The sequence below is a fragment of the Pipra filicauda genome, unplaced genomic scaffold (genome assembly GCF_003945595.2).
Source record: "Pipra filicauda isolate LSUMZ 115617 unplaced genomic scaffold, ASM394559v2 scaffold151_size3305965_pilon, whole genome shotgun sequence".
Lineage (NCBI taxonomy): Eukaryota > Metazoa > Chordata > Aves > Passeriformes > Pipridae > Pipra > Pipra filicauda.
In genome coordinates, this window is record NW_024104007.1 from 1629207 (window position 1) to 1647603 (window position 18397).

The 18397-nt window shown below is 39.4% G+C and overlaps 1 protein-coding gene across 1 annotated transcript in view; it reads right to left on the reverse strand.

Annotated features, from left to right (window-relative positions):
• BRF1 (BRF1 RNA polymerase III transcription initiation factor subunit) overlaps positions 1-18397 on the reverse strand; it is a 171004-nt gene that overhangs the window by 95686 nt on the left and 56921 nt on the right. Inside the window, exon 4 of the mRNA XM_027716641.2 lies at positions 3390-3421. Coding sequence (XP_027572442.1) covers positions 3390-3421 — 32 coding nt within the window. The remainder of the gene's footprint in view (positions 1-3389; positions 3422-18397) is intronic.

Sequence of the window (18397 nt, forward strand, 5' to 3'; positions counted from 1 at the left end):
AATGGCCGTTCCTGAGGATGCAAAAGGCAGTGTTTCACCACACCAAAGTAAAACTTCAGCCAAATAATTCCCCAGGTGCAAGGAATGGGATGCTCTGAAACACAGGAACAAACCTAAATTGTTCAGAACTTGGCCAAGGCTAGACAAGCTTCACAGCTCTCCTAAACAAGCCAGGCCTGTTGCTCAGATTGGACTAACAAAAAAGCAAACAAAAGGCCTGATTACAGACCTCTCTAAGGACTATATTTGCAAGTAAAATGTAGTATCTGAAAATATAAGCAAGTACTTTCCCTGTCAGAGACTGATGACTGATCGTCCTTCCAACTCAATCAACAAGCAGCAGGACTGCTCAGCACGAGGAAGTGGTCTGGACATTTTCAGATCATTTCAGATCATGCTTTAAAGTCCAAATGTATCAGAGGCATACTGATTTGACAACACTTCCAACAGGAGATTTCCAAGACATAGGATATATTTCACCTGAAGATAAAACAGGAGAAAAAAGTACCAAAGAAATTGCCTTTCCAATTTAAAAAAAACAAAACAAAACAAAACAAAACAAAATGCATTTTGGCTTTTCCCAAGGTGACAGCAATGTTAAAACTCCGAAAACTACTGTGAAATGCAGGAGTTCTTCAGTGGAACAAGACAAACTCCCACATCCCAGTCATCAGCATAAGAGGAAAACAGATAAGACTTCTTAAACAGACTGCCATTAACAGTGAAAATTAGGCTCCTCTAATGTGAAGTTTTAGCAGCACAATACTATCTAAAAGCACATTACACTGTAGGGGACAGCTTTTTATTTTTTTAATAATGTTAAATCCCAAACCAACTCAGTAGAGCCAGGAAGAGAGGTTGTACAACAAGTACAAACCAGAGCCTGAGAGGTCAGGCTTAGGACTTCCTCTACGCCTTTTTTTGTTTTTTAAATGCTAAACAGATCAGCAAGAGAGAAAGAATACAAATACAACAGGTCATTAAATACTGAGTTGCAGGTAACAGCAGATTCAGATCTTCTTCATATTACTCTTACTTCTAGCCAATACCTGTGTTGTGAGCTCCAGAGAGCTTTAGCTCTACCGGCGCTTGCAAGACGCTGGTTGAAGGTCACTGATGTGGAGGGTGCCCTAAGTGTGATGCAGAATGGCACAGCTAAGACTGTTCCCAGCTGCAAGATGGCAAAAGGCAGCAATAAATGGCCTTTTTTCACAGGCTTTCAGTTATCTTTTTTGCTGGTAGCCAGAGTTACACAGTTACACAGCTTTCTTTCTGTTTTGCTTTTAGATGAAACAATACACGACAGGTTGTTTTGAGGTCATGGTTAAGTGGTGAACATGGTGGAGGATGATGGTTGGACTCGGTGATCTGAGATGTCTTTTCCACCCTTAATGATTCTATGATCTTTTCCCCCTCAAATGCACTGAAACCTATTTCAGGGTGTTCAGTAATTCAGTCAGTAGCCTTCATGAAGACACTCCATAAGGATGCTTCACTGGGTGAAGCATTTTTTTTCTTCAAAAAAATCCTGCGGTCAGATGATGAGCAGCCCTGCAGGTCCCTCACGTCCCACAGCAACTGAGCTGCATCAAGGAGAACACTGAAGAAAAATCTCAACATTTGGTATTATCAGCTAAGCAAGACTTGGTGCAGGTTAGCAGTAGCTCATTTTTTAGACTTTCACATGTGATTTTTTTTGTGATGTAAAATCGACACCTTTCTCATTTTACCAAGAAAAACAGTTACCTGGACCAGTATGACATAGTTTGTACAGATGAGTCTGAACAAGTTAAATATTTTGGAAGTATAAAACCATTGCTACTACTACTACTGCTCACAACTTTTCTTCTTCCTTAATGACATTCATACCCCAGCTTCAGGATGGGAGAGCTGTTCTTGAAAAAAAGAGGCACTTCAAGGTCAAACAGTACAACCTAATGAACTAATTCTAATAAACTAATTCTTTTTTAGGCACATAATATGTGGGCAAAGGCTGATCTAAAGTAGAATGTACTGAAGTTTTCTGCCTGGGCCATAAATGTTTTGCCACCCAGGTGCTGTTTGGGTTTTTTTGTGTTTTCTTTTTTTTTTTTTTTTTTTTTTTTTTTTTTTTTTTTTTTTTTTTTTTTTTTGGGGGGGGGCTTGGTTTATTGTTGTGTGTTTTTTTGTTTGGTTTGTGGTTTTGTTTGGGGGTTTTTGTTTGGTTTTTTTTTAACAGACTTGGGGTGGGAGAAAAGAAAATCAAGCTAGAACCTGAAAAGCTCCTTTTTACATTCTTAAACAGGACTTTCTGGCTAGCTATACTTAACAATAACAGTTAACATTCGTGTTTGCTCAGATTCACCTTGAAGAAGCCATAAAGTAGAGCTCATCAAAAGCCTTCACATAGTTAAATGCAGATCAAGATACTGAAATCTTGGATTTTTCTCTTTCAGGAGTTGATTATTTCTCTACTACTAATGTACTTCTGGCCTCTCCCATCTCCTCAGTTACCCTTCTTTAACCTTTTGGTCTTCATATGCCCCATCTCAGCATCTTTTCTGGATGGAATGTACACAGAGGAAAAGACAAATCATTCAATCTTTCTTGTCTGTTCCTGCTGACATCTTTTCTTTTTTCATCTCTTACAGACACAATACCTCTTCTTCACATTCTGTGACTATTCTTCATATTACTGTGATCGTTCTATTTCAAAATCCTCACCATGAAAAATTACTTGCGTTTGAAAGGAAATGAAACTCCCATTCTACACACGCAGTATTTGGTTGTGAGTAATCAAAATAATTCAATAAGAGTTCAGAGAAGAGAAAAAAGTTACTCATTTTAAGAATTAAAGATTCATTTGATTATTGCAATTCCAGCAGATTGCTGCAAGCAATAAATAGTCTTCAGAGGGATGCCATTTACCAAGACAGCTGGGAGGACAAAAATAGATGCAACTAACCTACTCACATTGTATGTAAAACAGTTGTAACAGGGAAAATGAGGGTAAGGCAACATATGTCAGTGGAGCTTTCTATTTCCACACAGAGAGCAAGTTCGTATTTCTCTCAAAATACATTTTATAAAACATGTTTCTGTAGAGCACGAATCCATTTACACAGAATTACCTACCAAAAAGGTTCTTTTTGTCTTCAACAACTGTTGTTTTAAAAATATGTAACATCTGACCCTGTGCCACTGCATTGACTCTGAAAGGATCATACTAACTCTTAGTACGTTATTGGTAGCAATAAAAGCAAGTAAATATTTTTGACTTTAATTTTACTGAACAATTACTCAGATTTAAGAACCCAGTAATTTTCCTCTCAGAATTTATAGAGAAAAATTAAAACATCCTGAAGTTTAACAATTGAAAAAAAAAGTCAAATTAAAAAAAGGTACATTACCTGAAGAAGGTCACTGAGGTCAAGTAACATGTCTGTGAAGAAGTCAAGGAATATACATGCTTGTTGAATGTGACACTATTTCCTAATTTCATCAGCAAACCAAAAAAAGGGAAGAAATAAACCCAGGTTTAACTGTCAAAGAAAGCAAATATGGGTTAGGTACTTCAACGCACCACTTATGCTAACAACCAACATCCAGTTAAAAGTCTGGCTGCCCAAAAAGCCCTGCCAGCACCTGCTGAATTTACTGCACAAGTTATCTATGTGAAGTGATGGTCTCAGGGAACAAGCCAACACCCCGTGTGACTTAAAATACTCACCATAACCTTCAGCCTAAGAACAACCCAGTGGTAACTGTGTCCTCTACTCTGCTTTGGTCAGATCCCACCTGCAGTGCTGCATCCAGCTCTGGGGTCCCCAGGAAGGACATGGAGTGAGTTCAGAGGAGGCTATCAAGATGATTAGAGGGAAAGACCACCTCTCCTGTGAGGAAAGGCTGAGAGAATGGAGATTGTTCAGCCTGGAAAAGAGAAAGCTTCACGGTGACCTAATTTGCGCCTTGCAGTACCTGAAGGGAACTTCCACGAAAGATGGAGAAGAGCATGTACTGACAGGACAAGGGGGAATGAACTTAAACTGAAAGAGAGTAGGTGTGGATTGGATATTAGGAAGAAATTCTTTACTGTGAGGGTGGTGAGGCAATGGAATAGGTTGCCCAGAGAAGCTGTGGATGTCCCATCCCAAGTGTTCAAGGTCAGGCCGGATGGGGCTTGGAGCAACCTGGTCTGGTGGAAGGTGTCCCTGCCCGTGGCAGGGGGTTGGAACGAGATGATCTTGAAGATCCCTTCCAACCCAAACCATTCTATTACTCTGTGATAATAAAAAACCAATAGTAGCATCAAGATAGAGTACTCTTATTGCACTTGAATATAAAGCATCATCAGTCTCCTATGACAGCTTAGGAGCCCAGGATTCCAGAAATGCAGATGGAAGAGCAAACTAAGAAAACTGAAATAAGTTTCTTTTGCCCTCTTCTAGGAGGACCTGTCAAAGAGCTGTAAAGGGAAAGCTGCTTTGCCTACTCTCTTCTTCAGCCAAGCAAATCACCTGTTACCTTTGAGCTTTCACTCCCTTCATCGTATCCTGTGCTACTACAAAACATGAGGTCACCATCTATTACTCATTATGGGCACACTTCGAACACACAATAGTTAAAAAGCAATCCAAACCACTACAAGTTCCCCACTAGATTTTACTGAAAGTAAGCACACTTATAAATGCATTGTCTTAACAGTATCCAAACAGAAAAAAAAAAAAAAACCAAAGCCAAGCACCATGAAGCCTAAAGTGCAAAGGTAACCTCCTTGCTGCTGTTAATGAACACATGCCGGATCTCCTATCAGCTGCTCAGGTGGGGCTCACATGTTGTAAAAGGGTTCTGGTTTTATTATTAAAAGGAGTGTCAAGGTAAAGTGTGAGAGAAGGAAAGAGAGAGAGAGAGTGAAGCAGGCAAAGAAAACATGTATGTAGGGCTGTATGTGAGTTTGTGTGTATGAAGCAATGTGTTAAGAGGTCCAGTATTAAATAAAATGCAGGGACATCAGTATAGTTTGGTACCTATTGTGGTAACATAAGTATTAGTGAGTGTTTTTCTTAAGGTATGCCAGAGTAATACAGTACACATTTCTCCTCAACATTATCAGTCGTGGAAGGAGAGTAATTCAGATAAAATAATCAGTTTATACATAAACATTTTCCTCGCTAAGAACTTTTATCCTTGAGCATTTCTACCCTTATTTTGCATTTGAAATTGTAAGAATACACTCCAAATTTGTTACAAAATTCAATACATTATGTTAATGTTATTTGGTGAAAATTAATTCCCGCATTAAAAACCACAGCGTAGCTGGATAGTTAATTAGCTGAAAACTCACTATGGCTCTGAAAAAAAAAAATCGAAAATCCATTATAGGTCATATTATGCAAGAGATTAAAGTAATCTGAAATTTTAACACAGTAAGGAAATTGCAAACAAAAACCATCTGTAAAATATATAGCTTGGAAATCTACACAGAGCAATACTGAATTCAGTGCAACTTTTTTTTCGAAATTGTAAAGAGGGAGAAAAAGGAAAGACTTTTAGTAATGCAATTTCCAAGGAACCATAATAATTGTCAGCTCATCAAACAGATCTAGGAAGAAATCACTATGCCAATTTTGTGCTCAAGAAATATTCTAGGTCTTAAAATGTTCCCAGCTCATTATTGACTTGAAGTGTCTGGTTATTCTGTGCCCACCCTGAGATACCTTCACCACTGAGACAAACTAAAATTATCACTTATATCTGACAGATCTCATTACAATTTAGGAGAAAAAAACCCAAACAAAAACACCAAAAGAAAAGCAGCTCATAGGTTATTGAGGCACCAAAGTGAGCAACTGAGTGGTCCTAGAGCCTGGCTGCTGTCACTGGAGGAGGATTCAGAAAGAGCATCAGTGCCAAAGGCTAATTCAGATCTAAGGTGAGCCAGAGAGCTACTTTTCTAATCAAGGCATTTCAGTTACAGTCATGAAACCTGTATACCAGAGTATTCTTCATCCCCCTCAAACTGTTAAACACACTTTGGCAGAATATCTAAACTTATTAACATAGTACAAGTGCTCAGACTTTATTACTGTAAGGAAAACAACCCCACCTTTTTGTCCAAGAAGAAACAGAAAGCATTGCATGTATTTACAGTGACACAAGATCAGAGCTAAGGAGCTGGGAAATTCACTTGCAGGGTTCAGGCAGCTCTGAGTCAATTTAGAGCTACACTACAGAAGCTTTAACATACAGTTCCTTTGCTCCTTAGAGAAGTTAGTTCAAGTGTCCATTGAAACTGCAAGCAAAGGTCACAGTAAAAATGTGGCGTTTCTGGATTTCATTTAAGGTAGCCTCCAGCAATCTCTCTCCCTGATTAGATGTGTAGCTGCTACATTAAATCAAAAGGGGAAACTTGAGTCATGCAGTAGCACTGGGTTGGCCTTTACTATGAATATTGTGGGCACGATTATCAGCAGGAAGTGGTTGTAAAAACAGGCCGTTGTTTTCAAACTCCTTTTCAAAGCTGGAACAGTTCAGGAGAACGTACAACAACAGCTGAAAACAGCAGATAATACTTAATATGTATTCAAAAATTATACAATCATAAGATAAATGTTTTCTTTGAGGCTGAAAGAAAACAATGTTCATTTTACATATGGAGACTGCTACCCACATGGAAAGGCTCTCAAAGGGATAGACAGCTACTGATATTGTAGATATACACATACAAAATAACAGGGCACAAGGGGACTTAGTTTATGAATGCACCCGATTAAAAAAAAAGGAAAAGAAAAAGCAAATGCACTAACAGTTTTAACTGTTTTTCCTTTGCTATTCATTCTTTAAGCAAATTTCACCAAAGTGTGCAACTGACTGCCCATCCCTAGAAATATCTAAAGCAAGATGAGATGAGTCTACAAGCTTTACAGCAAAATATTAAATTCAAGGGAATCATTTCACCAACGTGATGCAAGAGGTCAGACTGAGTAGCCAGAATGCTCCCTTTCTGCCTTTATAATCCAGTAATCTGTGGATAATGTGAGAGCTCCATGAATCACAGTAATAATGATCTCATTCTCAGCACCAGAGGAAACAAAAGTTCATGATGAAATGAATAGTACCGGAAACCTAAACCCCAAAATACCAAAACAAGCATGCATTTGTGCTTCAGACAGACCTGCATTTTACATATTCCAGCAAGCCTAAAGTACTAATGTGCAGCAAAATCACCTTGGGTTTCAATAGCAACATTTAGCAGGAGGCAAATCTGCCATTTGCAAAGTTATACAGAGAGATGCGGGAATAAATTGTGGAAGATGCTGCTAAAATAACAACTATCATTTGCAATACAGTTGTTACCCCTACTAAAAATAAATTTTAAAAAATATAAATCTTTATTTTAGTGCCTGACAATCTACAGTAATCAGGAAACCTTCAAAGAGATTATTTCATGCTACTATGTAAAAATTCTTCCACTATGTAGGATGTCATATCTGGGAGACACAGGCATGTATAGGAAGCAGGGAGAAGACAAAGAGTCTAGTATTTATTTTATTTAGTTAGTTTTCATAAGTTACTCTCAGAATATTTTTACTTATTTTAAAGCAGCCATACCATGGAAGGAGGACTAATGCCAAGGAATCGAGACTGCAAGCCACTCAGAAGAAATTTGACATCCATAAGAGCCCTGCTGCCCATAATGAAGTGTCACCTTTTTTCACCTTAAGCTAAAATGCTGTTTCTCACAAAAACTAAAAGCAGATCCATTAAATATATAAAATATTTAAACATAAACTCACTCTCTGTACTCAACAACAGCAATTCAGCTAGCTGCAATCAGAAAGACAAAGCTTAATAGGAAAGGTGGCTGAAAAGTAAAAAAAAAAAAAAAAAAAAATTCTGATGTTAAAACAAAATTTTCTCAAGTTCTAAATAAAAAGAAATATTTACAATTTCAATTTTAAGATTCTGGATAAATTACATAAGAAATGGGAATTTCCCAGAAGGAATTTCAGTAACAAATACATGGAGATAAGACAAAAGGAAGGGTGGACAGAGAACTGGTGAAAACTATCCAGGGTGAAAAACTAGTGACAGCACTTGGCTGTCAAGAATCCAGTTTTTGACCTTTCAGTTCAACATCCAATTCACGACCTTCCCCCATACATCACATGATTTATGATTATGACTTATCATGGTTGTACCTCTGCTGCTTTACAAACTTTCCCCATTTTAATTATCCATTAATTGAAACTGACTGACAATACTAATTGTTTAAAGTAAACGTTTCTCTTTCCAATGACACTGAACTAAAACAATTAGAAAATAATGACCAAAACCAATTCTTTTGTAGAAAACTCATTTCTGACAACTTTAGAAAGCTTTGCCTTGAGGCTTAAACCCTACAGAGCCAGTTCCCAAAGTTTCTCCAGTTTCCAATTTTGTCTGTGCAAAGAAGCCCACGTAGCACAGGCTGCACTTAAGTACACAAATAAAAACAGCATTTAGCAAATAAAACTGCTAAACATGAATGCAATTTTTATTTAAAAAATTATCTTTATTTATGTGTTGATTAATGCATGATAAAAAAGAAGTGCATTTTGGTCTCTGGGTTTTTTCCCTTCTTTGCACACAGCTGCATGGCTGTGTTTCATAAAAGCATATTATTCTAAATTCTAAAATCCCCAACTGAAGAACAAAAAGCAGTGCTGCACTCCTTCCCCAGGTCTATCAGGACGTTTCTCCAGCAGTTCCCTTTCAGCTCATGCAACCTCCCTATCCTCATAGTTAACACAAAGTTAGCAGCAGTAATTCAGCATCCTACAACCACCAGGCAGATTAAAAAGGAGACAGACATTTCTGGCTGCATTCAGCCTGCCTGATTCCATGGCATTAACTGAAAGGGTTAGAGGTGTGGCCTTCTGGCTCACCTAAGACCTGAATTAGCCTTTTGACACCAGCTCTCCCCTCGTCTATCTCCAGCAGCTGCAGACAAAATCCGGGGTGACTGGGCTGCTGCCGGCGCCGCAGCCGGGCAGGCGGGATGGATCCAACGCCTGCGAGCTACCTCAGCCTCCAGACTCCAGCGCACGTACAGCTCTGTCTTTGCTAAATTAATGCTGCAGCTTTTCTTAATAATTGTCTTCAGAGTCATTGCCATTTAGAGGAACATTTTCAAAAGCACGCCAGGTTGGCTGAATATGCAGCGAGCGTTCAGCCCTTCTGAAAATGCTGCCCTTGGAGAACATCCTCTTCAAAGGACTGGGGCTAGGCCATGTTCCTGGTGTTACTGACTTCAAGTGAAAAACCTGCTTTGTGGGGTATTGCCAAGTATTTACACAGTTGCATGTAAATTTATAACACAGTGCAACACAACAGAAGAAAAAAAAGAGTAAAAAATACATTTCTTGTCTCAAAATGCTTGTACAGTCAACTCGCATTTATTCAGGGTATCAAAGGGATAAAATATGCAAAGAATATCCATACTAAGCTCCTGAAAGATAATCTAGTTAGTATATTTACTTAGGGAAAAGAAAATTTAGGCATAGAATGAAAATGTAAATATTAATTTAAAAGTTGTGAGAGACATGAGGTTAATCTTCAACCTGAATGATGTGGCCGTGTATAAATAACAGTTGGCTGTATTCAAACAACAAGAAGTCTCCAAACAAGAAACAGAGACCCCGTCCCCTGAACAGTAAATTGAACAAGTGCTCGTGAGGGAAAACAAGAGAGGTTGCTAGGAGAAGCAAGGTCTATGGAAGAACTTAAAAGAAGAGCAGGGCTGGCAGATGAGAATGGGAGAGAGGCACCAGGAAAGGAGCAAAGCTCAAGCTGCAAGGGGAAAAGAAACCAGAATAAACTGTAAAATCGCTGCAGAAAACACAAGCAGGCATGAAACTGCAGTCCAAATATCTGCACAGAATGACCACTTGATAATAAAATAGGCTTAAAAAAAAGCAGCTGGGAAGGAAGACATTGATAGTGAAGATTTAAGTAAATGTAAAGGAGTTCAGTTCTCTCTCGTGTGTACAAAGGCTATAAAGGTTATGACTCTTGTACCAACAGTGAAAGAAAAGTTCACAAGAACTCAGAGGTGCAGATTTGGAAGAACTATTCTGAGATGACACTCCAGTATTCAGCACAGTGGCAATGCACACGTTTGGAAACGTGAAGCAGCTGACTGAGAGAGAAGGAGCAGAGGAAAATCACTGCCTGCTCAGAGGTGGCAAAGGAAAACCAGCACTGTCATGAGCCTGACACTCTGCCTTTTCAGAAAACTCCAAATGGAAGAGTTTTGAAAGATGTAAAGAAATTAAAAAAGAAAAATATCCCTGCCCTAAGTAGTTTGATTCTAGTCCATTACCACCCCCTTCCCTGGGCTGCCATTTGTGCAGTAACGTGGCAAACCAGCCGAAGGAACTGCCTGAAAAAAATATTTTTTCTTTTCTTTTTTTTTTGCCTGTTTTCAGCTGGATTAACTCCCCAGTTCTCATGTAACTGCACAAACACCTGGGCTGATAGAAGGCAGGGGATGGACTGGGGGAGGACTGAGCAGGCAAGGGCAAAGCAAGATAACTTCTTTCTGAAGCCGCGCCAGCTCTCACTGGCTTAAAGCATTCATCAAAACTAGAGCCCGAGACAATCTCTCAGTCACCCATCCCACCTTCTCAAATTTCTCTTTAAAGTTTGCAGAGTTTTCCCCAGCTTGCTCCAAAACACAAAGACTCACCTTATCTGAAAGACAAACCTTAAAACAAATAAGGAATAAAAGCCTGCAGAGTAACCGCTTTATAGTAACCCAAAATCTTTCAAAACTGATTACAGTACATACACAGTTCCTTGTGTGAGACTTCATCACAGCACTGCTCTGGTTTTACCCACAGTAAACACTCAGTTATACTTTTTGAAAGAACTAGCATTACAGTGCTCAATTAAACCAGAATAAAACCAAATCTGTGGACACAGAGTGTCCTACATTTCCCATGCCAGAAGCCAAGTATTACATCTTTGCTTTCATACCCATACTGAGGCTAATGCACTGGTATTAGCACTTGCTCCTCGGAGAATTATCTCAGCAGACCTTTTCTGGGGCGGGAGAGCAGCAGCTGCTGTCCCAGCCCTGGGACACGGCAGAGTTTGCACATAAACTCAGATGCTGCTTTCCTGCCTGTATCAGTGGAGTTGATTTACCCATGCATAGCCATTATCTAATATCACACACGTACAACACTGTCACTCGTTTAGCAAAAAATCTGTGACACTAGAGCCTTTGTTTTAAGGGAAAATAGGGCTTCAAAAGGAATGAATTGCATCCCTGCCCTTCTGAGGCAGCTGACTCCTTAATGGCCTTTGGTGGGAAGTACAACAATTGGATGTGTTAAATTTCCAACTCTCAAAGGCCTTTAAGAGAGTCATCTCAGCACATGTCACCTAACACCATGACAGAACAAACCCTTCTGTATCAGATGCCCGGGGGCACCTGCAGGAACCTATTTCATTACCTGGACTGCACCAAAGGGAGCCTTGTATTCTGAAAGGGGGTACTACAGGAATACCTTTGCCCCTGATGGTCTATTCCTGCTGATCAGAAAACCTCACCCAGGCAGGCAGGAGAGCTCTGCATTCCCACCCTGCCTCACACCCACGGCACTCCACTGGAAAAAGAGCAGGTGGAATGGCTCCATGGATGCGTCTGGCTCTCTCCCGGGGAACGGATGGAGCAACGCTTCCACAGATGCTACCAAACTGTTAATTACTACTCTTGTAGTAATCAAAGCAAGTTTGTTTAAAAGCATTACAGTAACTCACAGTAGCTTCCCCAATCACCTGTGTTTGTTACAGAACATAAACGCAGCACGGAGCTGAAAACTGGCCTCTCAGGACTAGTTTATCAGCACTGCTTGGAAGTCAGGATGACACACCACTTTCACACTGGCTGAACTCCTCAAAGCAGTCTGGTTTAGATATTTTTAATAAAATGAATAGGAAACCATGGAGCTAAACTGATGTGCTGCATAGGTGAATGAAAAAATCCTCAACCCATGCTTTCACCTTGAGAAATGCCTGCACTAAATATAAAAAAGATTCCTACATGTTCATTGAAGCAGAAACTACATAAGCACAGAGGTATACTAAATTTGGGGTTTATACTGAATTTGGGTTTTATTAAATAAAGTTATATTATCTAAACTGGGCTTGCCTTATGGTTCATAAATAGCAGCTTATCCCAAATGAGTTACTAATAAAGCATTTTACCAAATTATAGAATAATGCATCTTGCACTTTAAAGTACCACTGGCAAAGTGTTCAAAGGAGGTTTATTTGGCAATACAGAAATAGAAAACTCACATTACCCCCTTGGACAGTTACCCAGGTATCTTGGGATATGAACAGACAGAAGCAACTGAGTTAGCATGTCTGAATTTACCAACCTGTGGACAAGATGCAATATACAAACATGTCTTCACTTCTACTTCCCAGCAATGCACAAGGGAGATATTGCCTTTAGCTGTCATTGGCAGGGTGAGAAGATACTTGCTTAAAAAGAAATAAAAAAAAAAAAAAAAAAAAAAAAAAAAAAAAAAAAAAAAAAAAAAAAAAAAAAAAAAAAAAAAAAAAAAAAAAAAACAAAAACAGAAAAAGAACTGCAATAGCTTTTCTAACTTTCAAAATATCAAATACTAATTTTAAACACCTTTCAGGGCAAGGGACATTTCATCGTACCTTAAAATTAATACAATTCTCAACACGACACATTCCCCGTCAAGGACATAATATACTGGATTTTAAAGTTAAAACAAATTTACGTCTTAAAAAGTGGTCTCTAGAACCAGATTAAATTTGGTCCTTGAACAAGCCTAAAAAAACAGGTGGAGGGAGGAGCTTGCGTTGCACAGAAGAAAGACAACAAATCTGAAGCTTTAAAGGCAGCTAACTTTTCAGACAGTTCAATTACGAGAATAAATCTTTGAGATGATCTATTAATTAGGGAAAACACAGTCACAGGCATTTGATACACTTTGTATTTCATCTACACAAAAGGATGGGAAACAAATGATTCCCTTTGGGAATCTGTTTTTCCCAAGAAACTGAAAGGCATAGCCCAGAGGGACTCTCAGCTGTGCCTCAGGACACTGGATTTCTGTTTCCATTTTTGCCACTGCCCGACAAAAAACATTCCATCCTTTATCATGTTTTTATAATGAAGACAACAGTTTCCCCTTCCTTAGTAAAATGCTCTGAAATATTCTGATTATCTTACTGTTATAACACACATTTTGACTCTGAGGTTCCCAAGTGTCTCCAAAAGATCAGAGAAACAATCTTCCAAATGTATTTCAGCTATAATATCCCAGTAGACAACTTAACTTTATGGTCAACAATTATTTTTCAGACCATCTCCCCGCCTTTGAAAGACCCAAGCTACATCCTGTCTAAATGCAACATCCTGTTCTAACTAGTGAGTTTATGATATGCAAATCAACATAGAAATTTGTCCCCCTGTGCAAAACATGCAAAAAGAGCTTAAGAGTTGAGAGACATGCTCAGCTCCTTATAGTAAAAAGAGATCCAAGAGATATCACAGACTGAGCCCTTCCTTTCAAGCATGACAGTCCTAATGTTCATGCCTCTATTATCCAACACATATAGCTAGGCTCCCCCTATAAGAACTTTAAAATCCTTTATTCAGGTTAATACTTAATTACATTTTGCACCAATTTGCTCTAAAATTACTTTGTAAATACACATATCAATTCTCATTGTTAAAAAAAGATAAAGCAAGTGTCAAGTCCTTTGTTATAGGTTACTCATCTTTATGAAAGGATTCTTAAGGAATAAAAGGAAAAACCCTTTACTGGGGCAAGATGTGTGGGGAGAGAGGGTAGGAAGGGGCTAGAATACACATACCAATATCCTACTGAAAACTCAGGTATTCAGTAATCAATCTGGTGCAATTCACTTGTCACAGATACTGCAATTCTGTTGGCATTACTGTCAATATTTATTTTACTTAGGTAGGAACTCACAAAGCATTCCAAAACAATGCTGCACAGCATCAGTCAGTGAACAAACTGAAACTAATTTACTTGCAAATGGCATTTCTCACGTTCTTAAAAGTTAACAACTTTCATTAGATGGCTTTAATCAAGATGGAAAATGTGGTATTTTCCTGAAGTGTCATTTTAAACTTTTATCCCTGTATTATCTTCTTTTGAATGCCGTAGCAATGGCAAGCACTTATCTCACGTCTCTCTTACAGCACAGAGACTTCTCTGTCATTATCAGTTTTTAAGAAGCTGTAAACTTATCTCAGCTGCTGGAATTCTTCATGAGAGAAAGCAAAAAACAAGCCAGTAATGATGTACATATCATCTGCCTCTGGGAAAATAAAAACTGCCAGTGATATGCTGGGAAAGATCTCCTTAGACGCCTTTCACACAGCCTTGCAGTAGTTTTATTGTAACCTAGCAGTGTAATTGCAAATAACATTCTCCAGTATGCTGACGGCAAGCTCCTAAAATACAGCTCTGTTCTGAACAACAACTGAGAATGCTATTGTGAGTCTCATGTTTACAGCTGCTCACTGATTGTGTCATATTTGCAAAGCTTTCAAGAAAAATGATAACTTTTTTCCCACCACTGAGATTTATACATTCAGCCTAGAATTTTGCCTAACAAGTTCAAGGCAATACCAGAGCCAGTGAGCCTGCAGAACTCGCTCCTCTTCCCAATTTTAGCTTAAAATTGCAAGGGGTTTAGCCAATATACCTTGAAAAGTATATTCCAGGGCTTTAGCAAAATTAAACAGAAGAGTAATATGTAAAACAGGGCTGCTACATTATGGGAGGCAGCAGTAAGAGGTATAGATCCACATGGGACACAAACATATCAACGCTGGATAAAGAAGTCGTTTTGCTTCCCTTCTGTGCCTCAGTTTCTCCAGTCAGAAGACGAGGATTGCAATACTGACCTGCTCCATAAAATGCCATAAATTCTACACCTCCATCACCAGGAGACTGAGCTGGGAGGAAGCAAACTGGAGTTACAGTCCTGCTGCCACAACTGTTTACATATCAAGTCAATAGAATCATATATAATAAACATACTAGTAAGAAAGGAAACACACAGGAATATCCTTAGAGGAACAAACTGAACTAGGCATACACCCTCTCTAAGCCTGGCCATTCACCTACAAAAGCTTCCACTTGTTTGCCTTTCTCCTGGCCCCACGGCTCTTGCGTTTCAGACTGCACAGCAACAACAGCTTCAAAAGCAGAACAGGCAGGATCTTGCCCTGACTACCCTCTCGGCTTTTAGCTCCCCTCATGGAAGCGAATCTAGGGTCTGTGCAAGTCAGGAAGAGCGTTTAGTCACCGCTCCTTTAAAAAAACCCTTAAATTAAATCAATGAGCACCTGTCGTGTTGCCCATTACAAAGACAGATCGCTCTGGACTCTGGGCAAAGAGAAATTCTTCATCCAGAGCACAAGCCAAAAAAACTGCCCTGTGGACTGACAGTTCAGCTGCACCCTTGTGCAAAGTGGCATCCCAACCAACACCAGCTCAAGGCCACTGGCACTGCAGTGGATGCGGCTCATCTTGACTTCAGCAAAGCTGAACCCATGGTTTGCCACCGTGCTCTTAAAGCCAAGTTGTTGAGACATCATGGCCTGGCTTACTGGCCTAGAAGACAAGCATAAAATTGGCTGGACTGTCAGGTTTGAAGGGCTGTGACTACTAGTACAAAGTCCAACTAGCAGAGAGTAACTGCAGGTGTCTCTCGGGGTCAGCACTGTCTCCATGAGCAGCGAGGCATCGAGGCAGAGGTTCCCTGGGCAGCTCTGCAGGTGGCACCAATCTGGGGGAGCAGTCCTGTGTCAGAAGGTGGGGCTGCCACTCTGAGGGATCGCAGAAGGTTGGAGAACCAGGCTAACATCTGTCTTTGAACTTCTTGAAAAGCCTCACGCACTTGACAGAGAACAGGCTGGGACTGTTCCAGGCAAGGAATAGCTTTTGCACAAACGAGGTGGAGGTCTCCATGGAAAAGGGTGGATGTATCACACCTTCTCTGGCTGCTGGATAGCTGGTGGACAATGCTCTGCATTCTCTTTCCTCCCATCCTAGAACCTCTCAGCAGGAAGGACGGTTGTAGTGAAACACTCCTCTCAAGCTACATTTCTTTGAAGCTTCTTTTTCTGAAGCTGTCCTCATGTTCTGACCTCTCAGTCGACGGTCCTGGGTCCTGATTGTGCTCTCAACTTCTCCTGCTGAAACAGGAGAAAAGTGACCAGTTCACAGCTCTGCTGGGAGAGCTGCCAACATGATCAGCAGAAACCAAGGACTGGAGCATTCTCCTGTTTCAGCATTGAATGACTGTGAGAAACAGCCCAGACACTGAAGTCACCCATTCAAAGTCTGAGGAATGAGTACAGCAGCAGTCAATACTTGAGTTGCTTTCCTCTGCCACAGTAAAAGCTTAGAGACTACGTGGATGATAATAAATATTAAGCTGAACATTGACAAAAATATTTTTCAACTGAAAAACTATAATCTGAATATGCGCTGGAAATAATTATTGGCAATGAACTGGGTCCTCCAGATGTGACAAGAATGCAGTGATTTGGGAGTCCCTCAGAGGGACTCTGCAGCACAGATGCAGTCCATCTGGTGCACTCTCTAGAAGACTGATCCTTTAAGGACCAGAAATTTTCAAATAAAGAAGAAAATTCAACCTGAATTCTGCAGAAGTTAACAGTACTCAGGTGGGAAAACCAAACTTTCAACTCCAGACAAGAATAGAATAGAATGTTCTCTGCTTCCAGGTACCAAGTGAGAGGCAGCAGCTGAAAACTCCCAATGTCTCTTTAAAAGAAGACTTCTTCAGTAATGACTAAAAATTATTTTACATTTCTTTCCTCATTTCCCTGGAGGTCAAGGATGGTCTAGTGGCAATTTCAATGGCAAATTTCAAAAGAAATGGTCTCAATTCAGACGGCCCAGCTCTTTTGTCCAACAGCAAAAGTCACAGAAAAGCATCTATAATCTCACAGCCTTTGGAGCTGAACAGGCATAACTTCATTACTCTGAAGCCATGGATTCATTAGGGAAGAGAAAAAAGTGTATTTTTAATGCAACTAAAAGGGGGCAAAAGCCTCAGAAAGTGAGGACACATTGATGCTTTCTCAGAAACAAGCAGGTTCAGGTAACCTCTCAAATTTTCTGCAGTCTGACTTGAAACACCAGCTCATTGTTTGTCCCAGAGTAGTGCCACACATTACACTACCTGAAATGACAATAACAACTTTGTTTCCCCTTGGAAACTGCAAGGCCACTACAAGAACAATGAAAAGTTAAAAGGACCAATTGCAGAAGGAAAAATACTGTAAAACAGATAAATTGAGAATTCTTCCTGACAATAAGACAGAGGCAATGTTTGGGGTTCTGGTTTTTATTTAATAAAGGCTTTCCCATTTCTGTTAGTACTAACAGAATGTCATGTTGCTGAATATGCAGTTTTACTGCATATAAAAACCTGTAGTTTTCATATTAAAAAGATCATAGCCTATTGTAAGTTACACACTATTTTTTGTTCACACTAAAACGCTTTTATTTTCAGTCTATATATTTTCCCTCTTTCAAAATTTGCTTTCTGTCATGACATATGACAACTTAAAATATATTGTTCACTATTCCTCCTTGCTTACCAATACAAAAGGAATCTGAAGAGCATTCCAATTTCTACTCCCTGTCAAGGCATAAGCCAAGACTTTATTTTTGGCAGACAAGCTGCTCCTTCATTGAAGAAACAGCTATATATCTCCATTTAAAAATACTGATTAGCAAATCTCATAGCACTTTACCAACACATGCAGTCAAAACATCACTGAGACTACTGTGTTTCTCTCAAACTGGAAGGATGTTGAAAACTTAAATGATTCGCTTACAGTTGATCTAAAGATGAGAGCTCCGCAATTTATGTTTTATTGTCAAATGTTTAAAGGATTAAATCTAAATAAAATACACAATACACAGGCTTCAAAGCACACGTTATCTTCAACATCTTAATTCCAATTAGCAAGTCAAAATAAAGAAGACATGGGGAACATCTGGCTTCAAAAGCAAAGCTCTGGAAGAAATCAAGATTTTGGTTGTTTTGGGTCTCATTTAAGGCTGCTATTTTCCCAGACTGCTGAAACTGGATAAGATGGAAAGATTATTCTCTCTCTCAAAGAGGGGAAAATAGCAGACATACCACCATGTGATTGAGTATTACATCATTCATACTTACAACAATACTGAGCCAGTCTGGCAGTTAAACTTAAAAGACATTTTCTTTTGCCTTCGAGGAAGGACACGGACTTGCTGTAAAGGCAGACTAACAGGGAAAAGGTTAGAAAAGGCTCAGCTCACAATTTTAC